Source organism: Mobula hypostoma, chromosome 30 (genome assembly GCF_963921235.1).
Source record: "Mobula hypostoma chromosome 30, sMobHyp1.1, whole genome shotgun sequence".
Classification (NCBI taxonomy): Eukaryota; Metazoa; Chordata; class Chondrichthyes; order Myliobatiformes; family Myliobatidae; genus Mobula; species Mobula hypostoma.
The window spans coordinates 13601458-13628095 of record NC_086126.1 but is presented as its reverse complement, the minus strand read 5'-3'; the positions used below and the strand labels follow the sequence as shown (position 1 = coordinate 13628095).

At 54.0% G+C, this 26638-nt stretch overlaps 1 protein-coding gene across 6 annotated transcripts in view; it reads left to right on the top strand.

Annotated features, from left to right (window-relative positions):
- Positions 1-26638, top strand: part of fosl1a (FOS like 1, AP-1 transcription factor subunit a) — a 102235-nt gene that overhangs the window by 61899 nt on the left and 13698 nt on the right. For 2 of the 6 annotated variants that reach the window (XM_063036607.1, XM_063036610.1), the window contains exon 2: positions 14271-14507. In XM_063036607.1, coding sequence (XP_062892677.1) covers positions 14271-14507 — 237 coding nt within the window. Of the gene's footprint in view, positions 1-12269; positions 12407-12929; positions 13045-13284; positions 13574-14270; positions 14508-26638 lie in introns of those variants that run through there. The other 4 variants (XM_063036608.1, XM_063036613.1, XM_063036611.1 and 1 more) reach the window with 4 other exon arrangements.

Genomic DNA, 26638 nt, shown 5'->3' with positions numbered 1-26638 from the left:
TTCAGGTTGAGAGGGTGTTATAGAGTGGGGGTGTTCAGGTGAGGAGATGTTATATAGTGGGGGTGTTCAGGTGGGAGGTGTTATAGAGTTGGGTTGTTTAGGTGGGGAGTGTTGTAGAGTGGGGATGTTCAGGTGGGGCAGTGTTATAGAGTGGGGGTGTTCAGGTGGGAGGTGTTATAGAGTGGGGGTGTTCAGGTGGTGAGGGTGTTGTAGAGTGGGGGTGTTTAGATGCGGGTGTTATAGAGTGAGGGTGTTCAGGTGGGGAGGGTGTTATAGAGTGAGGGTGTTCAGGTGGGAGGTGTTATAGAGTGGGGGTGTTCAGGTGGGGAGGGTGTTATAGAGTGAGGGTGTTCAGGTGGGAGGTGTTATAGAGTGGGGGTGTTCAGGTGGGGAGGGTGTTATAGAGTGAGGGTGTTCAGGTGGGAGGTGTTATAGAGTGGAGGTGTTCAGGTGGGGAGTGCGTTGTAGAGTGGGGGTGTTCAGGTAGGTTGTGTTTTAGAGCGGGGGTGTTCAGTTGGGTGGTGTTGTAGAGTGGGGGTGTTCACGTGGGGAAGGTGTTATAGAGTGGGTATGTTCATGTGGGGGGTGTTGTAGAGTGGGGGTGTTCAGGTGGGGGTTTTATGGAGTGGGGGTGTTCAGGTGCAGGGTGTTATAGAATGGGGGTGTTCAGGTGGGGTGTGTTAGAGAGTGGGGGTTTTATGGAGTGAGGATGTTATAGAGTGGGGGTGTTCAGGTGGGAGGTGTTATAGAGTGGGGGTGTTCAGGTGGGGAGGTGTTATAGAGTGGGGTTGTTCAGGTTGGGAGCTGTTATAGAGTGGGGGTGTTCAGGTGGGAGTGTTATAGAGTGGGGGTGTTCAGGTGGGGGCTGTTATAGAGTGGGGGTGTTCAGGTTGGGAGCTGTTATAGAGTGGGGATGTTAAGGTGTGGGGTTTTAGAGTGTGGGGGTGTTCAGGTGGGGAGTGTTGTAGAATGGGGATTTTCAGGTTGAGGGGGTGTTATAGAGCGGGGGTGTTCAGGTGGGGAGGTGTTATAGTGTGGCGGTATTCAGGTGGGAGGTGTTATAGAGTGGGGGTGTTCAGGTGGGGGGTGTTATAGAGTGGGGGTGTTCAGGTGGGGTGGTGTAATAGAGTGGGGATGTTCAGGTGGGAGGTGTTATAGAGTGGGGGTGTTCAGCTGGGGTGTGTTATAGAGTGGGAGTGTTCAGGTGGGGGGTGTTATAGAGTGGGGTTGTTCAGGTGGGGGGTGCTATAGAGTGGGGGTGTTCAGATGCGAGGTGTTATAGAGTGGGGGTGTTCAGGTGGAGGGTGTTATAGAGCAGGGGCGTTCAGGTGGGGAGGTGTTATAGTGTGGCGGTGTTCAGGTGGGAGGTGTTATGGAGTGGGGGTGTTATAGAGTGTAGATGTTCAGGTGGGAGGTGTTATAGAGTGGGGGTGTTCAGGTGGGGGGTGTTATAGAGAAGGGGTGTTCAGGTGGGGTGGTGTAATAGAGTGGGGATGTTCAGGTGGGAGGTGTTATGGAGTGGGGGTGTTATAGAGTAGAGATGTTCAGGTGGGAGGTGTTATAGAGTGGGGGTGTTCAGGTGGGGAGGGTGTTGTAGAGTGGGGCTGTTCAGGTTGGGAGGTGTTATAGAGTGGGGGTGTTCAGGTGGGGGCTGTTATAGGGTGGGGTGTTCAGGTTGGGAGCTGTTATAGAGTGGGGGTGTTCAGGTGGGGGGTGTTATAGAGTGGGGGTGTTCAGGTGGGGGCTGTTATAGAGTGGGGGTGTTCAGGTTGGGAGCTGTTATAGAGTGGGGATGTTAAGGTGTGGGGTTTTAGAGTGTGGGGGTGTTCAGGTGGGGAGTGTTGTAGAATGGGGATTTTCAGGTTGAGTGGGTGTTATAGAGTGGGGGAGTTCAGGTGGGGAGGTGTTATAGTGTGGCGGTGTTCAGGTGGGAGGTGTTATAGAGTAGGGGTGTTCAGGGGAGGTGGTGTTGTAGAGTGTTGGTGTTCAGGTGGGGGCTGTTGTGTAGTGGGGGTGTTGAGGTTGGGTGGTGTTATAGAGTGGGCGTGTTCAGGTGGGGAGGGTGTTATAGAGAGAGGGTGTTCAGCTGGGGGTTGTTATAGAGTGGGGGTGTTCAGGTGGGGAGGGTGTTATAGAGTGGGGGTTTTCAGTTTGGGGTTGTTACAGAGTGGGGGTGTTCAGGTGGGTGGTGTTATAGAGTGGGGGTGTTTAGGTGGGGGGTGTTATAGGGTGGGGGTGTTCAGGTTGGGAGGGTGTTATAGAGTGGGTGTGTTCAGGTGGGGTGGTGTTGTAGAGTGTTGGTGTTCAGGTGGGGAGTTGTTATAGAGTGGGGCTGTTCAGGTGGGGAGGTGTTATAGAGTCGGGGTGTTCAGTTGGGGAGGTGTTATAGAGTCAGGGTGTTCAGGTGGGGTGTTATAGAGTGGGGGTGTTCAGGTGGGGGGTCTTATATAGTGTGGGTGTTCAGGTGGGGGGATGTTATAGAGTAGGGGCGTTCAGGTGGGGAGGTGTTATAGAGTGGGTTTGTTCAGGTGGGGGGTGTTATAGGGTGGGTGTTTTCAGGTAGGTGGTGTTATAGAGTGGGGGTGTTCAGGTGGGGGGTGTTATAGAGTGGGGGTGTTCAGGTGGGGGTGTTATAGAGTGGGCGTGTTCAGGTGGGGGGTGTTATAGAGTGAGGGTGTTCAGGTGGGCGTGTTATAGAGTGGGTGTGTTCAGGTGGGGGTGTTAGTGGGGGTGTTCAGGTGGGGGTGTTGTAGAGTGGGGTGTTCAGGTGGAGTGTTCAGTTGGGGGGTGTTATAGAGTGCTGTGTTCAGGTGGGGGTGTTATAGAGTGGGGGTGTTCAGGTGGGGTGGTGTTATAGAGTGGGGTCGTTCAGGTGGGGTGGTGTTATAGAGTGGGGGTGTTCAGGTTGAGGGGTGTTATAGAGTGGGGGTGTTCATGTGGGGAGGGTGTTATAGAGGTGGAGTGTTCAGGTGAGGAGGTGTTATAGAGAGAGGGTGTTCAGGTGGGTGGGGTGTTATAGAGTGGGGGTGTTCAGATGGGGAGGGTGTTATAGAGTGGAGGTGTTCAGGTGGGGGTGTTAAAGAGTAGGAGTGTTCAGGTGGGAGGTGTTATAGAGTGGGGGTGTTCAGGTGGGGAGGGTGTTGTAGAGTGGGGCTGTTCAGGTTGGGAGGTGTTATAGAGTGGGGGTGTTCAGGTGGGGGCTGTTATAGGGTGGGGGTGTTCAGGTTGGGAGCTGTTATAGAGTGGGGGTGTTCAGGTGGGGGGTGTTATAGAGTGGGGGTGTTCAGGTGGGGGCTGTTATAGAGTGGGGATGTTAAGGTGTGGGGTTTTAGAGTGTGGGGGTGTTCAGGTGGGGAGTGTTGTAGAATGGGGATTTTCAGGTTGAGTGGGTGTTATAGAGTGGGGGTGTTCAGGTGGGAGGTGTTATAGAGTGGGGGTGTTCAAGTGGGGAGTGTGTTGTAGAGTGGGGGTGTTCAGGTGGGGGGTGTTATAGAGTAGGGGTGTTCAGGGGAGGTGGTGTTGTAGAGTGTTGGTGTTCAGGTGGGGGCTGTTGTGTAGTGGGGGTGTTCAGGTGGGGAGGGTGTTATAGAGAGAGGGTGTTCAGCTGGGGGTTGTTATAGAGTGGGGGTGTTCAGGTGGGTGGTGTTATAGAGTGGGGGTGTTCAGGTGGGGGGTCTTATATAGTGTGGGTGTTCAGGTGGGGGGATGTTATAGAGTAGGGGCGTTCAGGTGGGGTGTTATAGAGTGGGTGTTTTCAGGTAGGTGGTGTTATAGAGTGGGGGTGTTCAGGTGGGGGGTGTTATAGAGTGGGTTTGTTCAGGTGGGGGGTGTTATAGGGTGGGTGTTTTCAGGTAGGTGGTGTTATAGAGTGGGGTTGTTCAGGTGGGGGGTGTTATAGAGTGGGGGTGTTCAGGTGGGGGTGTTCAGGTGGGACGTGTTATAGAGTGAGGGTGTTCAGGTGGGCGTGTTATAGAGTGGGTGTGTTCAGGTGGGGGGTGTTATAGAGTGAGGGTGTTCAGGTGGGCGTGTTATAGAGTGGGTATGTTCAGGTGGGGGGTGTTAGTGGGGGTGTTCAGGTGGGGGTGTTGTAGAGTGGGGTGTTCAGGTGGAGTGTTCAGTTGGGGGGTGTTATAGAGTGCTGTGTTCAGGTGGGGGTGTTATAGAGTGGGGGTGTTCAGGTGGGGTGGTGTTATAGAGTGGGGTCGTTCAGGTGGGGTGGTGTTATAGAGTGGGGGTGTTCAGGTTGAGGGGTGTTATAGAGTGGGGGTGTTCATGTGGGGAGGGTGTTATAGAGGTGGAGTGTTCAGGTGAGGAGGTGTTATAGAGAGAGGGTGTTCAGGTGGGTGGGGTGTTATAGAGTGGGGGTGTTCAGATGGGGAGGGTGTTATAGAGTGGAGGTGTTCAGGTGGGGGTGTTAAAGAGTAGGAGTGTTCAGGTGGGGGGGAGTTATAGAGTGGGGGTTTTCAGGAGGGGGGGTGTTATAGAGTGGGGGTGTTCAGGTGGGGGGTGTTATAGAGTAGGGGTGTTCAGCTGGGGGTGTTATACAGTGGAGGTGACAGGTGGGGGTGTTCAGCTGGGGGTGTTATACAGTGGAGGTGACAGGTGGGGGTGTTCGGCTCGGGGGTGTTATACAGTGGAGGTGTTCAGGACGGGGGTTGTTATAGAGTGGGGGTGTTCAGGAGGGGGGTGTTATAGAGTGGGGTTGTTCAGTTGTGGGGTGTTATAGAGTGGGGGTATTCAGGTGGGAGGTGTTGTAGAGTGGGGGTGTTCAGGTGGGGAGGGTGTTATAGAGTGGGGGTATTCAAGTGGGGGTTTTATAGAGTGGAGGTGTTTAGGTGGGGGCTGTTATAGAGTGGGGGTGTTTCGATAGGGGGTGTTATATAGTGGGGGTGTTCAGGTGGGAGGTGTTTTAGAGCGGGGGTCTTCAGATGGGGGGTGTTATAGAGTGGGGGTGTTCAGGTGGGGGGTGTTATCGAGTGGGGGTGTTCAGGTTGGGAGCTGCTATAGAGTGGGGGTTTTCAAGTGGAGGGTGGAGGGTGTTATAGAGTGGGGGTGTTCAGGTGGGGGCTGTTATAGAGTGGGGTTGTTCAGGTTAGGAGGTGTTATAGAGTGCGTGTGTTCATGTGGGGGTGTTGTAGAGTGGGGGTGTTCAGGTGGGGGTTTTATAGAGTGATGGTGTTATATAGTGGGGGTGTTCAGGTGGGAGGTGTTATAGAGCACGGGTGTTCAGGTGGGGGTGTTATAGAGTGGGGGTGTTCAGGTGGGGATGTTATAGAGTGGGGGGTTCAGGTGGGAGGTGTTATAAAGTGCGGGTGTTCAGCTGGGGGTGGTGTTATAGAATGGGGGTGTTCAGGTGGGAGGTGTTGTAGAGAGGGGGTGTTCAGGTGGGGAGGGTGTTATAGAGTGGGGGTATTCAAGTGGGGGTTTTATAGAGTGGAGGTGTTTAGGTGGGGGCTGTTATAGAGTGGGGGTGTTTCGATAGGGGGTGTTATATAGTGGGGGTGTTCAGGTGGGAGGTGTTTTAGAGCGGGGGTCTTCAGATGGGGGGTGTTATAGAGTGGGGGTGTTCAGGTGGGGGGTGTTATCGAGTGGGGGTGTTCAGGTTGGGAGCTGCTATAGAGTGGGGGTTTTCAAGTGGAGGGTGTTATAGAGTGGGGGTGTTCAGGTGGGGGCTGTTATAGAGTGGGGTTGTTCAGGTTAGGAGGTGTTATAGAGTGCGTGTGTTCATGTGGGGGTGTTGTAGAGTGGGGGTGTTCAGGTGGGGGTTTTATAGAGTGATGGTGTTATATAGTGGGGGTGTTCAGGTGGGAGGTGTTATAGAGCACGGGTGTTCAGGTGGGGGTGTTATAGAGTGGGGGTGTTCAGGTGGGGATGTTATAGAGTGGGGGGTTCAGGTGGGAGGTGTTATAAAGTGCGGGTGTTCAGCTGGGGGTGGTGTTATAGAATGGGGGTGTTCAGGTGGGAGGTGTTGTAGAGAGGGGGTGTTCAGGTGGGGAGGGTGTTATAGAGTGGGGGTATTCAAGTGGGGGTTTTATAGAGTGGAGGTGTTTAGGTGGGGGCTGTTATAGAGTGGGGGTGTTTCGATAGGGGGTGTTATATAGTGGGGGTGTTCAGGTGGGAGGTGTTTTAGAGCGGGGGTCTTCAGATGGGGGGTGTTATAGAGTGGGGGTGTTCAGGTGGGGAGGGTGTTGTAGAGTGGGGCTGTTCAGGTTGGGAGGTGTTATAGAGTGGGGGTGTTCAGGTGGGGGCTGTTATAGGGTGGGGGTGTTCAGGTTGGGAGCTGTTATAGAGTGGGGGTGTTCAGGTGGGGGGTGTTATAGAGTGGGGGTGTTCAGGTGGGGGCTGTTATAGAGTGGGGATGTTAAGGTGTGGGGTTTTAGAGTGTGGGGGTGTTCAGGTGGGGAGTGTTGTAGAATGGGGATTTTCAGGTTGAGTGGGTGTTATAGAGTGGGGGTGTTCAGGTGGGAGGTGTTATAGAGTGGGGGTGTTCAAGTGGGGAGTGTGTTGTAGAGTGGGGGTGTTCAGGTGGGGGGTGTTATAGAGTAGGGGTGTTCAGGGGAGGTGGTGTTGTAGAGTGTTGGTGTTCAGGTGGGGGCTGTTGTGTAGTGGGGGTGTTCAGGTGGGGAGGGTGTTATAGAGAGAGGGTGTTCAGCTGGGGGTTGTTATAGAGTGGGGGTGTTCAGGTGGGTGGTGTTATAGAGTGGGGGTGTTCAGGTGGGGGGTCTTATATAGTGTGGGTGTTCAGGTGGGGGGATGTTATAGAGTAGGGGCGTTCAGGTGGGGTGTTATAGAGTGGGTGTTTTCAGGTAGGTGGTGTTATAGAGTGGGGGTGTTCAGGTGGGGGGTGTTATAGAGTGGGTTTGTTCAGGTGGGGGGTGTTATAGGGTGGGTGTTTTCAGGTAGGTGGTGTTATAGAGTGGGGTTGTTCAGGTGGGGGGTGTTATAGAGTGGGGGTGTTCAGGTGGGGGTGTTCAGGTGGGACGTGTTATAGAGTGAGGGTGTTCAGGTGGGCGTGTTATAGAGTGGGTGTGTTCAGGTGGGGGGTGTTATAGAGTGAGGGTGTTCAGGTGGGCGTGTTATAGAGTGGGTATGTTCAGGTGGGGGGTGTTAGTGGGGGTGTTCAGGTGGGGGTGTTGTAGAGTGGGGTGTTCAGGTGGAGTGTTCAGTTGGGGGGTGTTATAGAGTGCTGTGTTCAGGTGGGGGTGTTATAGAGTGGGGGTGTTCAGGTGGGGTGGTGTTATAGAGTGGGGTCGTTCAGGTGGGGTGGTGTTATAGAGTGGGGGTGTTCAGGTTGAGGGGTGTTATAGAGTGGGGGTGTTCATGTGGGGAGGGTGTTATAGAGGTGGAGTGTTCAGGTGAGGAGGTGTTATAGAGAGAGGGTGTTCAGGTGGGTGGGGTGTTATAGAGTGGGGGTGTTCAGATGGGGAGGGTGTTATAGAGTGGAGGTGTTCAGGTGGGGGTGTTAAAGAGTAGGAGTGTTCAGGTGGGGGGGGAGTTATAGAGTGGGGGTTTTCAGGAGGGGGGGTGTTATAGAGTGGGGGTGTTCAGGTGGGGGGTGTTATAGAGTAGGGGTGTTCAGCTGGGGGTGTTATACAGTGGAGGTGACAGGTGGGGGTGTTCAGCTGGGGGTGTTATACAGTGGAGGTGACAGGTGGGGGTGTTCGGCTCGGGGGTGTTATACAGTGGAGGTGTTCAGGACGGGGGTTGTTATAGAGTGGGGGTGTTCAGGAGTGGGGTGTTATAGAGTGGGGTTGTTCAGTTGTGGGGTGTTATAGAGTGGGGGTATTCAGGTGGGAGGTGTTGTAGAGTGGGGGTGTTCAGGTGGGGAGGGTGTTATAGAGTGGGGGTATTCAAGTGGGGGTTTTATAGAGTGGAGGTGTTTAGGTGGGGGCTGTTATAGAGTGGGGGTGTTTCGATAGGGGGTGTTATATAGTGGGGGTGTTCAGGTGGGAGGTGTTTTAGAGCGGGGGTCTTCAGATGGGGGGTGTTATAGAGTGGGGGTGTTCAGGTGGGGGGTGTTATCGAGTGGGGGTGTTCAGGTTGGGAGCTGCTATAGAGTGGGGGTTTTCAAGTGGAGGGTGTTATAGAGTGGGGGTGTTCAGGTGGGGGCTGTTATAGAGTGGGGTTGTTCAGGTTAGGAGGTGTTATAGAGTGCGTGTGTTCATGTGGGGGTGTTGTAGAGTGGGGGTGTTCAGGTGGGGGTTTTATAGAGTGATGGTGTTATATAGTGGGGGTGTTCAGGTGGGAGGTGTTATAGAGCACGGGTGTTCAGGTGGGGGTGTTATAGAGTGGGGGTGTTCAGGTGGGGATGTTATAGAGTGGGGGGTTCAGGTGGGAGGTGTTATAAAGTGCGGGTGTTCAGCTGGGGGTGGTGTTATAGAATGGGGGTGTTCAGGTGGGAGGTGTTGTAGAGAGGGGGTGTTCAGGTGGGGAGGGTGTTATAGAGTGGGGGTATTCAAGTGGGGGTTTTATAGAGTGGAGGTGTTTAGGTGGGGGCTGTTATAGAGTGGGGGTGTTTCGATAGGGGGTGTTATATAGTGGGGGTGTTCAGGTGGGAGGTGTTTTAGAGCGGGGGTCTTCAGATGGGGGGTGTTATAGAGTGGGGGTGTTCAGGTAGGGAAGGTGTTATAGAGTGGGCGTTTTCAGTTGGGGGGTGTTATAGAGTGGGGGTGTTCAGGTGTGGGGGTGTTATAGAGTGGGAGTGTTCAGATGGGGGGTGTTATAGAGAGAGGGTGTTCAGTTGGGGGTTGTTATAGAGTGGGGGTGTTCAGGTGGGGATGGTGTTATAGAGTGGGGGTTTTCAGTTTGGGGTTGTTACAGAGTGGGGGTGTTCAGGTGGGTGGTGTTATAGAGTGGGGGTGTTTAGGTGGGGGGTGTTATAGGGTGGGGGTGTTCAGGTTGGGAGGTGTTATAGAGTGGGTGTGTTCAGGTGGGGTGGTGTTGTAGAGTGTTGGTGTTCAGGTGGGGAGTTGTTATAGAGTGGGGGTGTTCAGGTGGGGAGGTGTTATAGAGTCGGGGTGTTCAGGTGGGGAGGGTATTATAGAGTGGGGGTGTTCAGGTGGGGAGGTGTTATAGAGTCAGGGTGTTCAGGTGGGGTGTTATAGAGTGGGGGTGTTCAGGTGGGGGGATGTTATAGAGTAGGGGCATTCAGGTGGGGTGTTATAGAGTGTGGGTGTTCAGGTGGGGGTCTTATATAGTGTGGGTGTTCAGGTGGGGGGATGTTATAGAGTAGGGGCGTTCAGGTGGGGAGGTGTTATTGAATGGGTTTGTTCAGGTGGGGGGTGTTATAGGGTGGGTGTGTTCAGGTAGGTGGTGTTATAGAGTGGGGGTGTTCAGGTGGGGGGTGTTATAGAGTGAGGGTGTTCAGGTGGGCGTGTTATAGCGTGGGTGTGTTCAGGTGGGGGGTGTTAGTGGGGGTGTTCAGGTGGGGGTGTTGTAGAGTGGGGTGTTCAGGTGGAGTGTTCAGTTGGGGGGTGTTATAGAGTGTTGTGTTCAGGTGGGGGTGTTATAGAGTGGGGGTGTTCAGGTGGGGGGGTGTTATAGAGTGGGGGTGTTCAGGTGGGGTGGTGTTATAGAGTGGGGTCGTTCAGGTGGGGTGGTGTTATAGAGTGGGGGTGTTCAGGTGGGGCTGTTATACAGTGAGGGTGTTCAGGTGGGGGGGGTGTTGTAGAGTGGAGTGTTCAGGTGGGGTGTTCAGTTGGGGGGTGTTATAGAGTGGGTTGTTCAGGTGGGGGGTGTTATAGAGTGGGGGTGTTCAGGTGGGGTGTTCAGTTGGGGTGTGTTCTAGAGTGGGGTGTTCAGGTGGGGTTGTTATAGAGTGGGGGTGTTCAGGTGGTGTGGTGTTATAGAGTGGGGGTGTTCAGGTGGAGGGTGTTATAGAGTGGGGGTGTTCAGGTGGGGAGTGTTCTGGTGGGGGGTGTTACAGAGAGGGGTTGTTCAGTTGGGAGGTGTTATGGAGTGGGGGTGTTCAGGTGGGGAGGGTGTTATAGAGTGGGGGTTTTCAGTTTGGGGTTGTTACAGAGTGGGGGTGTTCAGGTGGGTGGTGTTATAGAGTGGGGGTGTTTAGGTGGGGGGTGTTATAGGGTGGGGGTGTTCAGGTTTGGAGGTGTTATAGAGTGGGTGTGTTCAGGTGGGGTGGTGTTGTAGAGTGTTGGTGTTCAGGTGGGGAGTTGTTATAGAGTGGGGGTGTTCAGGTGGGGAGGTGTTATAGAGTCGGGGTGTTCAGGTGGGGAGGGTATTATAGAGTGGGGGTGTTCAGGTGGGGAGGTGTTATAGAGTCAGGGTGTTCAGGTGGGGTGTTATAGAGTGGGGGTGTTCAGGTGGGGGGATGTTATAGAGTAGGGGCGTTCAGGTGGGGTGTTATAGAGTGTGGGTGTTCAGGTGGGGGTCTTATATAGTGTGGGTGTTCAGGTGGGGGGATGTTATAGAGTAGGGGCGTTCAGGTGGGGAGGTGTTATAGAGTGGGTTTGTTCAGGTGGGGGGTGTTATAGGGTGGGTGTGTTCAGGTAGGTGGTGTTATAGAGTGGGGGTGTTCAGGTGGGGGGTGTTATAGAGTGAGGGTGTTCAGGTGGGCGTGTTATAGCGTGGGTGTGTTCAGGTGGGGGGTGTTAGTGGGGGTGTTCAGGTGGGGGTGTTGTAGAGTGGGGTGTTCAGGTGGAGTGTTCAGTTGGGGGGTGTTATAGAGTGTTGTGTTCAGGTGGGGGTGTTATAGAGTGGGGGTGTTCAGGTGGGGTGGTGTTATAGAGTGGGGTCGTTCAGGTGGGGTGGTGTTATAGAGTGGGGGTGTTCAGGTGGGGCTGTTATACAGTGAGGGTGTTCAGGTGGGGGGGTGTTGTAGAGTGGAGTGTTCAGGTGGGGTGTTCAGTTGGGGGGTGTTATAGAGTGGGTTGTTCAGGTGGGGGGTGTTATAGAGTGGGGGTGTTCAGGTGGGGTGTTCAGTTGGGGTGTGTTCTAGAGTGGGGTGTTCAGGTGGGGTGTTATAGAGTGGGGGTGTTCAGGTGGTGTGGTGTTATAGAGTGGGGGTGTTCAGGTGGAGGGTGTTATAGAGTGGGGGTGTTCAGGTGGGGAGTGTTCTGGTGGGGGGTGTTACAGAGAGGGGTTGTTCAGTTGGGAGGTGTTATGGAGTGGGGGTGTTCAGGTGGGGAGGGTGTTATAGAGTGGGGGTGTTCAGGTGGGGCGTGTTATAGAGTGGGTGTGTTTTGAAGGGTGGAGGTATTTTGCTTGGGATGTATTGGATGGTGGGAATATGTTGGCGGTTTGGGGTTTTGAGGTTCGGCATATTTTTAAGAGGGAATAGGAGGATCTGGTTGTGTTGGAGAGTTGAGGGAATTTATGGTGTCGGTGCTTTGGAGAGTGTTTACATGGGGAGGTGTTGGAGGGTGGAGAATTTTTCAGAGGGTCAGGTATATTTTGGAGTGTGCCCGTGTTTTGAGGGGGTTGTGAGAGGCTGCTTGGGATTGTTGGAGGTTGGGACTTTGGGATTGTTGGAGGTTGGGATATCATGGAGCGTGATTGTGTTTTGGAGGTTTTGTTATAGAGTGTTTTGGGATTGTTGGAGTTTGGGTGCTTTAGAGAGTAGAGGACGTTGTTGGAAGATGTTTCGACGAGTTGTTAGAGGGTGTTTTGTTAGAGATTGCGTTGTTGTTGGAGGGTAAGGGTATTTTGGAGGGTGACGGTGTTTTGGGGTTTTGAGGGGTTGTTACATGGTGTTTTAGGGGATTTTAGAGGTTGTTTTGGGTTTGTTGGGGGTTGAGTGTGTTGTTAGGGAGTAGAGGGAGTTCAGAGTGGGTTAGAGTTTGTTTTGTGGGTTGTTTGAGAGTGTTTTAAGGGTTATTGGAGGATGGGTGTGTTGTTAGAGAGTAGAGGGTGTTTTTAGTGTCTTAGAGGGTGATTTGAGGGTTATTGGAGGGTGAGTGTGTTGTTAGAGAGTAGAGGATGTTTGAGTGTGTTAGAGGGTGTTTTGCGGGTTGTTAGAGGGTGTTTTGAGGGTTGTGGGAGGGTGTTTTGCAGGTTGTTAGAGAGTGTTTTGAGGGTTGTAGAGAGTGTTTTGCGGATTGTAGGATGTTTTGAGGGTTGTAGGAGGGTGTTTTGGTCTGGGGGGGTTCAGAGGAGGGGCTGCTCTGGACAGGGCAGGGGAGTTGGGGACAGGGCATTCGAGGTGGCCGTGTCCTCCGCACGGAGCTCTCGGTGACCCTCGGGGCGGGGCGCGGTTCGCCCGGGACAATTCACTCACTCACGATTACGAGTGCGTGAGTCACGGGCTGTCGAGCGGGAGAGGTGAAGCCTCGGCGGCTGGCCAGCCGGGCTCAGATCAGCTCAGGCGAGCCGAGCGAGCAGCATGTACCCGGGCAGCCAGCGAGGCCAGGTGCCCTACGGCCGCTCTGCGGGGTCCGGCGGCGCCGTCCAGGTAAGAAAGGCACCCGTACCCTTTCCCACCTGCCCCGTCCCTTCTCGACCCGGTCTCCCACTCCGCCAGCCCGGATCTCGGCTTCAGTACCACCCCGTCACCTGCGACCCTTAGACTCCCGGCTGGCTGACCCTCAGCTTCATCCTCCCGTCCTTTGGGGAGCTGACCCGTAACCCCGGCCCGGCTTCCCTGCCCCGAGACCCTCGGATCTGTGTGACTCGGTCTCGGGTGACCTCTCACCTAGTTCCCGTGACACCTCCCCCCTCCCCGGGCTTTGGTGACCCCTAGGTTCAGTGATCCAGGTTCGATGACCCGTGACCCAGATTCCCGCGTGTCTCTGACTGGCGATCTCTTGTTATTGTGACCCCCCCCCCCGGGATTCTGCAGTTCACGTTCCGTGTCTCTGTGACCTGTGACCCCGGGTCCTGAGAATCTGCAGCCGATGACCCAGATCCTGTGACCTTCAACCTCGTGAACTGTGTCCCAGATCATGCGATCTGGGCTCCGTGATCTGTGACCCCGGCGACTTCTGGGCTGTCGGAGGAGGGTGAGACCGCTCCGGGAACGGAGCTCCCGTCCCGTCTCCCCTCCGCAGCCGCCGGCCCCGAGCGTGAGCGAACCGAGCTGCCGGCAGACCTGTGAGTCTCTGCGCAGGGAGGGGGGAGCGTCTGTAAAGCGGGAGGGGGAAATGGCGTCGGGACAAAAGCAGAGAGAGAGAGAGGAAAGGGATGGGGGAGAGAGGGAGATAGAGCGTTAGGGAGACACGGGAGAGAGAGAGAGAGAGAGACACACACACACACACACATAGAGAGAGACACACACAGAAAGACAGCGAGAGCGCGATAGTTAGACTTACAGACTGTTAGACTGACACAGGACAGAATTACAACAGACAAAAACTAGGGTGGTGGGGTTGTAGAGATAAGAGTGAGTGAGTGAGCGAAAGGACAGAAGCCAGAGGCAGGTACAGCTTCACCAGACTGCAGGGCGGACCGATCCCGGGGCAGATTTTTCTTGGGACTCGCTGTCCACTCGAGGCTCGGCCGGAAACTGCGCTCACCCCGTGCCAGGGGTCCGTGAGTCCGCGCCGCTCTCCGGCGAGCTGTGGGCACAAAATTCCGGAGTGATCCTTCAGGGTCGGTGAGGGAGCGCGACGCCGATGGAAAGGTGGCGAGGAGGGAGCGCCACGCTGACTGAGGGAGCGGTGCGGGAAGGGTGCGATGGAGAAGCGCCTCGCCACAGGCACTTCACAGGGGGGAGGTGTCACGGAGGGGCTTTGGGTGGGGACAGCGAGGAAGGAGCGCCGAGGAGGCGGCAGAGCGGAGGGTGGGCGTACTGAGTCCAAAATTCAACCCCTAGTCAGTCCCGGCGCTCTTTGTGGGATCTTGCTGTGCGCGAATTGGCTTCCTCACCGGGCTGGTGGTGGTGGGGAACCGTGCCATTATAAAATGGCTTACGGGCTCAGGTATGGTGACCGTGGCCCTCTACAAATCCCGGCGGGAATCGGGGCAAATCCGTGCGGATGGGGTCAGGGAGGCCAGCGGAGATGAGGCAGGGACAGGACCAATATTCCTGGGGAACGCGTCCGGAATACCCAGCGGGCCGGACAGCATCCGAGGGGTGTGAGGCGCTGGCGAGGATCGAAAAGGAACGCTCGCCAGCTCTGATGAGAGATTCGGCTCGAGGCCCTTCAGCCCGTCGAGTTTGTGCCCATCCATTTACACCGATCTCGAGGTATTCTCTCCCAGCCCACCCCCAATAAGGGTATTGCGGCGACGAGGAGAGTGAACGGGGAAAGAGTGAAGGTGGATAAAGGAGGGGGGGGGTTGGTGCTGGATTTTAAAATCTCCTCTCGCTCTTTCAGAAGCCTGGAGACCCGCGTTGTGGGACGTCCTCTGCTGTGCCCTCTCTCTCTGCCCTCTCTGGCAGCCAGCAGTTCCAGTGGATGGTACAACCCTCGGTGGCAGGCCACAGTGCGTCCAGCTTCTACCCGAGACCCTACCCCTACCCCGAGCTGGGAAGCGTCCCCGGGACCTCGGACGGGCTGAGGTCGGGGGTCATCAGGGCCCCCTTCGGGGGCAGGCGGAGGAAGGAGGAGGAGGTGAGTGGCAGTTCGTTGTACCAAAGGCCAACCATGCTGAGACATGATCTCCACTTGCTATTGCTTGTCACATAGGCAAGGCCTCTCCCCTAACTGCCCCTTGAGGAGGTGGGGAGGGAGTTCCCAGGGTGCAGACCCAGTAACATTGAAGGGACGGCGATGGGTGTCTGCCGAGCTGGTGTGTGACCAGGAGGGGAACCAGTGGGTGGTGGCCCTCCCCTGTGCCTGCTGCCCTTGGCAGGAGGGGTGGTGGAGGTTTGGGAGAGCCAGTGGTTGTGTTCTGTGCACCGGTGGTGGAGGGAGGAGGTGTTTAGGAGGGTGGGTGGGGTGCCGGTCGAACAGGGTGCTTTGTTGAGCTCCTTGAGAGTTGCTGGAGCCACAGTCACCCAGGAAAGTGAGGAGGGGCTGCCTGAGTCACAGATCCCCAGGAGCGGGTTACAGGCTGGGATCTAATCCAGGAATTCAGGAGGTTCATATGTAGAATAACAGATTCCCAGGAGTAGGTTACAGGCTGGGATCTAATCCAGGGATTCAGGAGGTTCATATATAGAATAACAGATTCCCAGGAGTAGGTTACAGGCTGGGATCTAATCCAGGGATTCAGGAGGTTCATATGTAGAATAACAGATTCCCAGGAGTAGGTTACAGGCTGGGATCTAATCCAGGGATTCAGGAGGTTCATATATAGAATAACAGATTCCCAGGAGTAGGTTACAGGCTGGGATCTAATCCAGGGATTCAGGAGGTTCATATATAGAATAACAGATCCCCAGGAGTAGGTTACAGGCTGGGATTTAATCCAGGGATTCAGGAGGTTTATACATAGAATAACAGATCCCCAGGAGCGGGTTACAGGCTGGGATCTAATCCAGGGAATCAGGAGGTTTATATATAGAATAACAGATCTCTGGGAGTGGATTATGGACTGGGATTTAATCCAGGGGTTCAGGGGGTTTATATATAGAATAACAGATCCCCACAAGTGGGTTACAGGCTGGGATCTAACTCAGAAGTTCGGTGGGGGGGAATTAAATTACCTGGAGTAAGTTACAGACCAGGACATGGGGAGTTTGGCGATTTCAGCGGGTGTAGCAGTGACAGAGATTTTATCCAAAGGCGTGGGGCAGTCTGGTGTTTGTACAGGGCTGTCTACTTAGGGCAGAGCACGGAGTCCACGAGTAAAGATTCTGCCTCATACCCGACCAGACCCTCAGGACGGAATGTTTGGCCCCACAAAATGCTGGAGGAACTCAGCCCGTCAGGCAGTGCCTGTGGAAGGGAATGAACTGTCGGCGTTTCGGGCCGAGACCCTTCGTCAGGACTGGGAAGGAAGGGGGGAGGAGCCGGAATGAGAAAGTGGGGAAGTCTGCAGGTGATAGGTGAGACCAGGTTGGGGTGGGGTGGGGGGTGTTAGGAGTAGGGGATTGGCCCCTCTGCTTTGGGCTGAGGTTTCCCCCACACACCGGACTCCATTGAGAAATTGGACGGCGGAGGGGAAGAAGCTGTTCCTGAATCGTTGAGTGTGTGTGTGTGTGTGTGTGTGTTGTCAGGCTCCTGTACCTCCTCCCTGATGGTAGCAATGAGAAGAGGGCATGTCCTGGGTGGTGGGGGAGATGTCCTTCATGGTGGCGAGATTTGTGCCCGTGCTGGAGGTGGCTGATTCTGCGACCAGTCTTGCGATCCGCACCAGCCTGCCCCGTTTCTCTTGACCGCGCTTCCTCTCCTTGTGGGAGAGAACTGCCCTCCGTGAAGGCGTGCCCTGCTGGCCAGCGCTCCGGCGTCGCGGAAGGCTGCCACAGGAGCGCGGCCCCCCCCCACACCATCATCAGGGACCCCCACCACCCGGGCCAGGCTCTCCTCGCCATTGCCGTCGGGGAGAAGGTACCGGGGCCTCAGGTCCTCAGGTCCCACACCACCAGCTTCAAGCATCAGGCTCCCGAACCAGCATTGGGTAACTCCACTCACACCAGCTCTGAACTGATTCCACAACCTACAGGCTCACTTTCAAGGACTTTACTCCCTGGAGTGTGGGAGAATGAGATGAGATCTTGCGGACATATCCAAAGTCGTAGATAGTCTATGCAGGCATTTTTCACCCCAGGGTGGGCGAGTCCAGGACTAGAGGTCATAGGATTGGGGTGAAAGGTGAAATATGACTTATTCACATTTTTCAAAAATACTTGCACAACTTGTTGCCTTCTGCTGTTTTTTTTTGGTCAGTCTTTTTTGATGTACAGTTTCTCATTTATTCTATTCTATTTCTTTGTTCTCCTGTGAATGCCTGCATGGAAATGAATCTCGGGGTGACATTTACAGTCCGTACTTTGATAACAAATTTACTCTTGAGATTTCCCTGTCAACGGCCTTAGCAAATGACGCAGGGACGCACGCAGCTCCCCTACCCCCGCCGAAGGGAGGGAGGGAGGGAGGGGGGTGTGGTCTGAGCAGGCACCCTCCTCGTTGCAAGCCCCTGGATTCTTTCACGCTGGGGTTTCCTCCTACTGTGGCAGTCTACCTCCCCGCACGTGGTGGTGGTGTGGGGGTTCAGGATCTGTGTGAACACGCTTGTGAGGTTAGTCAGCTCCATTATGGGTGGTATCCAGGACATCTTCAAGGAGCGATGCCTCAGAAGGGCAGCGTCCATCATTAAAGACCCCCATCACCCAGGACGTGCCCTCTTCTCATTGCTACTATCAGGTAGGAGGTACAGAAGCCTGAAGACACACACTCAGCGATTCAGGAACAGCTTCTTCCCCCCTCTGCCATCCGATTCCTGAATGGACATTGAACCCATGAACACCACCTCAATACTCCTTTATTTCTAATTTTGCACTGCTTATTTAATTTAACATTTACTGTAATTCTTTTATATACATTTTTTTTTACTTATTATGCACTGCTGCCACAAGTGAACAGATTTCACCACACATGCCGGTGACATTAAACCTGATTCTCACACGTGTGTGTGTGTGCACACCCAAGTCTCTCTAGATCGGGTCTGTCTTTTGTCTGCTGGGGCCTGTGTGTGTGGGGGGTGGTTTGTGGTGCGTGTCCCTTGGTTGTTTGTGTGTGTGTGTGTGAGAGAAGAGAGAGAGAGAGTCCGTGTGTGTGTTTGTGTGTGAGAGAGTGAGTGTGTGTGTGTGAGTGAGTGTGTGTGTGTGAGAGTGTGTGTGTGTGTTCGTATGTGTGTGTGTGAGAGAGTTTGTGTGTGTCTGTGTGTGAGAGTTTGTGTGTGTGTGAGAGAGAGAGTCTGTGTGTGTGAGAGAGAGTCTGTGTGTGTTCGTATGTGTGTGTGTGAGAGTTTGTGTGTGTCTGTGTGTGTGTGAGAGAGTGTTTGTGTGTGTGAGAGAGACTGTGTGTGTGAGAGAGTCTGTTTCTGTGTGTGTGAGAGTTTGTGTGTGAGAGAGTTTGTGTGTGAGAGAGACTGTGTGTGAGAGTGTTTGTGTGTGTGTGTGAGAGACAGAGAGAGAGAGAGACTGTGTGTGTGTGTGTGTGTGTGACAGAGAGAGTGTTTGTGTGTGTATGAGAGAGTGTTTGTGGGTGTGTGAGAGTGTTTCTGTGTGTGTATGTGTGTGAGAGAGAGAGAGAGACTGTGTGTGTGAGAGTGTTTGTGTGTGAGAGACTTGTGTGAGAGTTTGTGTGTGTGAGAGAGAGAGAGAGAGACTGCGTGTGTGTGTGACAGAGAGAGTGTTTGTGTGTGTATGAGAGAGTGTTTGTGGGTGTGTGAGAGTGTTTCTGTGTGTGTGTGTGTGAGAGAGAGAGAGAGACTGTGTGTGAGAGAGAGTTTGTGTGTGTGTGTGAGAGAGAGAGAGAGAGAGAGACTGTGTGTGTGTGACAGAGAGAGAGTGTGTGAGTGTGAGAGTGTTTCTGTGTGTGTGTGAGAGAGAGAGACTCTGTGTGTGTGTGGGGGGGGAGGTCTGTCTCTCTGTGTCTCTATATTCTCTCTCCATGTCTGTGTTCTGCGTGTTATGTGTGTCTCTGTTCGCTCTCTCTCTCTCTCTCTCTCTCTCTCCTGTTCTGCGTGTGAGTGTGTGTGCCTGTGTTTTCCCTCTCTCTCCCGTTTCAGTTTCTGTCTCGGTGGGCCTCTCCCGCGGCTCGGCTCGGCTCGGCTCGGCTCGCCTCTCTCTCTCTGCCAGCTCAGACCGGCCCCTGTTGCCGCTACTGACTCACCCCACCTCTGCGTGAGTCACGGGCGGCAGCTGCATCTGCCCCGGCGCCGTTGCGACACCTCAGCGAGAGTGCCTGCGGGCGGAGCGAGGTGGGATTCGCGCCCGCGAGGAAGAGTCATGAGTGACGGCATCCTCGCTCTCGAGTGTCCTTCCAGAAAACTCTTCCCCCCCTCCCCACCCCGTGCACGCAGTCCCTTCCCGGTCGCTGAGGGAACCCCCACAACACTGAAACAAGGAGCCCTGGATGTTGTCGGAAGTTTGTTAAAAGTTTGTCGAAAGTTTGTTAAAAGGTGACCTTTGCCCCTGACATCCCTGTGCAATCTCTCTGTCCCCTTAAACCTTCCCGTAATCTAACTGTGAGTCAACTTTAATGTATGTCTATGTCACCACGTGCTCCCCCGAGAGTCGCAGAGCCCTTCGGCCCATCTAGAGTGCGACAGCCCAGTCTCCTGCCTGCACCCATCTCTCTGGATTGGGACTGTATGCCTGCACCCACCACTTCCACTGGCAGCTCCTTCCACCCTCTGAGTGAAGGAGGTCCCCCTCGCGTTCCTTTTCGCCTTTCACCCTTAACCCGCGACCCCTCTAGTTCTAGTCTCGCCTACCCTGCGAACAGGGTAAAGCCTGCTGCTTGCGTTCACCCCATCTGTAATTCTGTACACCCCTGTCTCATCTCCCCTCATTCTCCTACGCTCCAGGGAATAAACTCTCAACCTTACCGTGCAACTGGGGCCCTCAAGTCCCCGGCAACGTCCTTGTAAATCTTCTCTGCACTCTTTCAACCTTGTTTACATCTTTCCTGTAGGGAGGTGAACAGAACTGCACACAGTACTCCAAATTAGGCCTCGCCAATGTCTTACACAACTTTGGCATAACATTCAATGCAACACACATCAAAGTTGCTGGTGAACGCAGCAGGCCAGGCAGCATCTCTAGGAAGAGGTACAGTCGACGTTTTGGGCTGAGACCCTTCATCAGGACTGTACCTCTTCCTAGAGATGCTGCCTGGCCTGCTGCGTTCACCAGCAACTTCAATGTGTGTTGCTTTAATTTCCGGCATCTGCAGAATTCCTCGTTGTAACATTCAGTGCCCCGATTAATGAAGGCCAACCTGCTACAGACTCTTTTCCTTTACAACCTAATCCACTTTCAAGGCAGTCTGTATTCCCAAAGTTCTACCGCGCTCCTCGGTGCCCCACTGTGTACGTTCTACCCTGGTCTGTCCGGCCAAAGTGTAACATCTCACGCTTGTCAGCGTTAAATTCCGCCTGCCTTTTTTTCATAGACCATATCCAAAGGGGTTATGTCACAGAAATTAGGTTGTCGTCCCTGGATTGTGGAGGTTTTCTGCTCTAACTTTGCAGAGAGATACAGCACGGAAACAGGCCCTTCAGCCCGTCAGATTCATGCTGACTATCCACCACCCCCAATCCTTCTAAAGTCCTGTATTGTTCTCCCAAATTCCCATCAACCCTGCAGAGGCTCTAAAACCTCATTCACGCACTGAGAGGGAATTTACAGCAGACAGTTAAGACCATCAGGTACAGGAGCAGGATTAGGCCATTCGGCCCATCGAGTCTGCTCCGCCATTTCCTCAAGGCCGGTCCGTTTTCCCTCTCCTGCCTTCTCCCCTCCCGTATCCCTTCATGCCCCGACCAGTCACAAATCTGCCTTAAATATACATCCAACACTGGGCCCCAACGGCCGCCTGTGGCAACAAATTCCACAGATTCACCACTCTCTGGCTAAAGAAACTCCTGCTCATCTCTGCTCTGAATGGACGTCCCTCTATCCTGAGGCTGGGTCCTGGTCCTGGTCTTCTCCACCGTAGGAAACAACCTCTCCACATTTTGAGGCCTTCCACCATTCAACTGAATTCTAGTGAGTACAGACCCAGAACAGTAAGACAGACATTCCTCTTATGATTTTCGTGAACCCCCTTCGAACCCTCCCCAACGTCAGCGTGTCCTTTCTTGGGTAAGGGGCCCATGACTGCCCACAGTACTGACCGACCCCGCGTGTCGTTGGGATGGGGGAGAAAACCAGGGCACCGGGACCAGGTGCGCGCCACACAGACAGACGCATGGTGCCCGGGGCCTGGACTGTCAGCCAGCGGCTCTCCCCACAATGCCGCTGGGCTGTGTTTGGAGTGAGGCGATCCGGTAGGCAAAGGGACCAGTTCCCAAGGCGCGGAGGACCAGCGCCAGAGGGCCCAGAGGCTGAGCGAGTCGCGAGAGGGTTCGCACCGCACCAAAACCTGCAACTCTGGCATTTATTTCGAAAGGAATGGGGGAATATACTCGCTGGAATTTAGAAGGATAAGGGAGGGGGTCTCATTCGAATGTTGAAAGGCCTAGATAGAGTAGATGTGGAAAGGATGTTTCCCATGGTGGGGGAGTCTAGGACAAGAGGGCACAGCCTCAGGGGAAAGAGGCGTCCATTCTCAACAGAGATACGGAGAAATTTCTTTAGCCAGAGGGTGGTGAATTTGTGGAATTTGTTACCACAGGCCAGGTCGTTGGGCATATTGAAGGCAGATTCTTGATTGGACACGGCATCAAAGGTTACGGGGAGAAGGCCGGGAACTGGGGTTGAGGAGGAGATGAGAAAACAGGATGAGCCATGATCGAATGGCGGAGCGGACTCGATGGGCCGGACGGCCTAATTCTGCTTCCTGTGGCTCATGGTCAAAGAGCAAGGATGTGACGCTGGGGCTTTACAAGGCCTTGGTCAGACCGCACTTGTGAACGGTGAGCCGTTCCTGGCCCCCAGTCCGGCGTTGGGAGAGGACGCAGAGGGGGAGTGCGAGAGTGATCCCGGGCATGGAAGGGTTAACACGCCGAGAGCGATTATTTTTCTCAAGGCGCCGCGCAGAGTGGGCGATTCTTTGAGCCGCGCTGCCTGGCGATTTCCCCCGATTTCATCCGAGCCTAATCACAGGGTAATTTTAACAATTACCAGTTAACCTGTGGCTCTGGGCCTGTACTCGCAGGAGTTTAGAACAATGAGGTGGTGGGGGGGAGGGATCTCATTGAATCATATTGAGAGGCCTAAATAGTGGAGAGGATTTCACTTAAAAGACTCTTTAACTGGTTATTTATTGCTATTTATTTATATTTGATTTGCACAGTTGTCATTATTTATTGTTATTTATTTATGTTTTTATTTGCCCAGTTTGTTGTCTTCTGCACTCTGGTTGATCTTTCACTGATCCTGTTTACAGTTACTATTCTATAGATTTGCTGAGTATGCCCGCAGGAAAATGAATCTCAGGGTTATATATGGTGACATACATGTACTCTGATAATAAATTTACTTTGAACCTTTCAGCAGGGGAGTCTAGGGCCGGAAGGCACAACCTCAAAACAAGAGGGACTTCCGTTTACAGCAGAGATGAGAGGAAAATATTTTTCGCCAGAGGGTGGGGTATCTGTGGAATTCGCTGCCACAGGCGGCTGTGGTGGATAAGTTATTGGGCGCGTTTAAAGCGGAGGTTGATGGGTTCTTGATTAGTCAGGGCGTCAAGGTTTATGGGGAGAAGGCAGGAGAATGGGAGTTGAAAGGGATAGTAAGTCAGTCACAATGGAATGGCGGGACAGACTCGATGGGCCGAACGGCCTGATTCTGCTCCATCTGCACAGGGAGCCCCACAGACCCCCGGGCAAAACTCCCACTGTTTTCCCGACTCTCAGGAATCCTGGCCCGTCCCCGATGAGCTCTTCCCACCTTCTATCGGGGCAGTGCAGAAAGCGTCGATCTGGCGCAATGCCCGCCCAGCCCGTGACTGCGGAGGGTGCGGACACGGCTCACGAGTCGCAGGCGCCAGCCTCCCCTCCGCGCCTCCCCAACGCCTCGGTAATCCAAGAGCCTCAGCCAACACAGATATTTTTCCGTTCAAGCCCGCACCCCCCCATCGAGCGCAGAAGCCCGAAGGCGCGAGGACTGCGTTGGTCGTTGACGCAGTTCACCGTATGTTTCGATGCGCACCTGACAAATAAACTGATCTTGAAGCCTTTAAAAATATTTTCTGCACCCTTTCCAACTTAATGACACCTTTCCTACAGCTGGACTGCCAGAACCGGGCAGTCTCACCAGTGCGTTGTAACGAGGGTGATGGGGGCGTAGCGTGACGTTCAATCTCCTGGACTCCGCGCCCTGCCTGATGGAACGTCGGCGTGACGAACGCCACCTTCCCGGGTCTCCACGGTCAGGAAACCAGATACCTGTACTGCTAGTCCTCCCTGTTCGAAAACCTCATGCTGATGTCCGAGCTTCAGATACAGATTGATCAGATGGCTCATTTTGACCACTACCCACCCTCATCATGGGAATGAATGGGTTAAAGCATGTGGTTGGAGTTTGGAAGAATGAGGAGGGATCTCATTGAAACCCAATTGAATGGTGAAAGGCCAAGATAGAGTGGATGTGGAGAGGGTGTTTCCTGGAGTGGGGGAATCTCGGACCAGTGGGCACAGATAGAGTGGATGTGGAGAGGATGTTTCCTGTAGTAGGGGAGTCTCAGACCAGAGGGCACAGATAGAGTGGATGTGGAGAGGGTGTTTCCTGGAGTGGGGGAGTCTCGGACCAGAGGGCACAGATAGAGTGGAGGTGGAGAGGATGTTTCCTGTAGTAGGGGAGTCTCGGACCAGAGGGCACAGATAGAGTGGATGTGGAGAGAATGTTTCCTACAGTGGGGGAGTCTCGGACCAGAGGGCACAGATAGAGTGGATGTGGAGAGGATGTTTCCTGTAGTAGGGGAGTCTTGGACCAGAGGACACAGATAAGAGTGGATGTGGAGAGGATGTTTCCTATAGTGGGGGAATCTCGGACCAGAGGGCACAGATAGAGTGGATGTGGAGAGGATGTTTCCAATAGTGGGGGAGTCTCGGACCAGAGGACACAGATAGAGTGGTTGTGGAGAGGATGCTTCCAATAGTGGGGGAGTCTCGGACCAGAGGGCACAGATAGAGTGGATGTGGAGAGGATGTTTCCTGTAGTAGGGGAGTCTCGGACCAGAGGACACAGATAAGAGTGGATGTGGAGAGGATGTTTCCTATAGTGGGGGAATCTCGGACCAGAGGGCACAGATAGAGTGGATGTGGAGAGGATGTTTCCTGTAGTGGGGAGTCTAGGACCAGACGGCACAGACAGAGTGGATGTGGAGAGGATGTTTCCTATGGTGGGGGAGTCTAGGACCAGAGGGCACAGATAGAGTGGATGTGGAGGGGATGTTTCCTGTAGTAGGGGAGTCTCGGACCAGAGGGCACAGATAGAGTGGATGTGGAGAGGATGTTTCCTATAGTGGGGGAGTCTAGGACCAGAGGACACAGAGTGGATGTGGAGAGGATGTTTCCTGTAGTGGGGGAGTCTAGGACCAGAGGACACAGATAGAGTGGATGTGGAGAGGATGTTTCCTATAGTGGGGGAGTCTAGGACCAGAGGGCACAGATAGAGTGGATGTGGAGAGGATGTTTCCAATAGTGGGGGAGTCTCGGACCAGAGGACACAGATAGAGTGGTTGTGGAGAGGATGCTTCCAATAGTGGGGGAGTCTCGGACCAGAGGGCACAGATAGAGTGGATGTGGAGAGGATGTTTCCTGTAGTGGGGGAGTCTAGGACCAGAGGACACAGATAGAGTGGATGTGGAGAGGATGTTTCCTATAGTGGGGGAGTCTAGGACCAGAGGGCACAGATAGAGTGGATGTGGAGAGGATGTTTCCAATAGTGAGGGAGTCTCGGACCAGAGGACACAGATAGAGTGGTTGTGGAGAGGATGCTTCCAATAGTGGGGGAGTCTCGGACGAGAGGACACAGATAGAGTGGATGTGGAGAGGATGTTTCCTGTAGTAGGGGAGTCTCGGACCAGAGGACACAGATAAGAGTGGATGTGGAGAGGATGTTTCCTATAGTGGGGGAATCTCGGACCAGAGGGCACAGATAGAGTGGATGTGGAGAGGATGTTTCCAATAGTGGGGGAGTCTCGGACCAGAGGACACAGATAGAGTGGTTGTGGAGAGGATGTTTCCAATAGTGGGGGAGTCTCGGACCAGAGGACACAGATAGAGTGGAGGTGGACAGGATGTTTCCTACAGTGGGGGAGTCTAGGACCAGACGGCACAGACAGAGTGGATGTGGAGAGGATGTTTCCTATGGTGGGGGAGTCTAGGACCAGAGGGCACAGATAGAGTGGATGTGGAGGGGATGTTTCCTGTAGTAGGGGAGTCTAGCACCAGAGGGCACAGATAGAGTGGATGTGGAGAGGATGTTTCCTGTAGTGGGGGAGTCTAGGACCAGACGGCACAGACAGAGTGGATGTGGAGAGGATGTTTCCTATGGTGGGGGAGTCTAGGACCAGAGGGCACAGATAGAGTGGATGTGGAGAGGATGTTTCCAATAGTGGGGGAGTCTCGGACCAGAGGACACAGATAGAGTGGTTGTGGAGAGGATGCTTCCAATAGTGGGGGAGTCTCGGACCAGAGGACACAGATAGAGTGGATGTGGAGAGGATGTTTCCTGTAGTAGGGGAGTCTCGGACCAGAGGACACAGATAAGAGTGGATGTGGAGAGGATGTTTCCTATAGTGGGGGAATCTCGGACCAGAGGGCACAGATAGAGTGGATGTGGAGAGGATGTTTCCAATAGTGGGGGAGTCTCGGACCAGAGGACACAGATAGAGTGGTTGTGGAGAGGATGTTTCCAATAGTGGGGGAGTCTCGGACCAGAGGACACAGATAGAGTGGAGGTGGAGAGGATGTTTCCTACAGTGGGGGAGTCTAGGACCAGACGGCACAGACAGAGTGGATGTGGAGAGGATGTTTCCTATGGTGGGGGAGTCTAGGACCAGAGGGCACAGATAGAGTGGATGTGGAGGGGATGTTTCCTGTAGTAGGGGAGTCTAGCACCAGAGGGCACAGATAGAGTGGATGTGGAGAGGATGTTTCCTACAGTGGGGGAATCTAGGACCAGAGGACACAGATAAGAGTGGATGTGGAGAGGATGTTTCCTATGGTGGGGGAGTCTCAGACCAGAGGACACAGATAGAGTGGATGTGGAGAGGATGTTTCCTATAGTGGGGGAGTCTAGGACCAGAGGACACAGAGTGGATGTGGAGAGGATGTTTCCTGTAGTGGAGGAGTCTAGGACCAGAGGACACAGATAGAGTGGATGTGGAGAGGATGTTTTCTATAGTGGGGGAGTCTAGGACCAGAGGGCACAGATAGAGTGGATGTGGAGAGGATGTTTCCAATAGTGGGGGAGTCTCGGACCAGAGGACACAGATAGAGTGGTTGTGGAGAGGATGCTTCCAATAGTGGGGGAGTCTCGGACCAGAGGACACAGATAGAGTGGATGTGGAGAGGATGTTTCCTGTAGTAGGGGAGTCTGGGACCAGAGGACACAGATAGAGTGGATGTGGAGAGGATGTTTCCTGTAGTAGGGGAGTCTCGGACCAGAGGACACAGATAGAGTGGTTGTGGAGAGGATGTTTCCAATAGTGGGGGAGTCTCGGACCAGAGGACACAGATAGAGTGGAGGTGGAGAGGATGTTTCCTACAGTGGGGGAGTCTAGGACCAGACGGCACAGATAGAGTGGTTGTGGAGAGGATGCTTCCAATAGTGGGGGAGTCTCGGACCAGAGGGCACAGATAGAGTGGATGTGGAGAGGATGTTTCCTGTAGTGGGGAGTCTAGGACCAGAGGACACAGATAGAGTGGATGTGGAGAGGATGTTTCCTATAGTGGGGGAGTCTAGGACCAGAGGGCACAGATAGAGTGGATGTGGAGAGGATGTTTCCAATAGTGGGGGAGTCTCGGACCAGAGGACACAGATAGAGTGGATGTGGAGAGGATGTTTCCTGTAGTAGGGGAGTCTCGGACCAGAGGACACAGATAAGAGTGGATGTGGAGAGGATGTTTCCTATAGTGGGGGAATCTCGGACCAGAGGGCACAGATAGAGTGGATGTG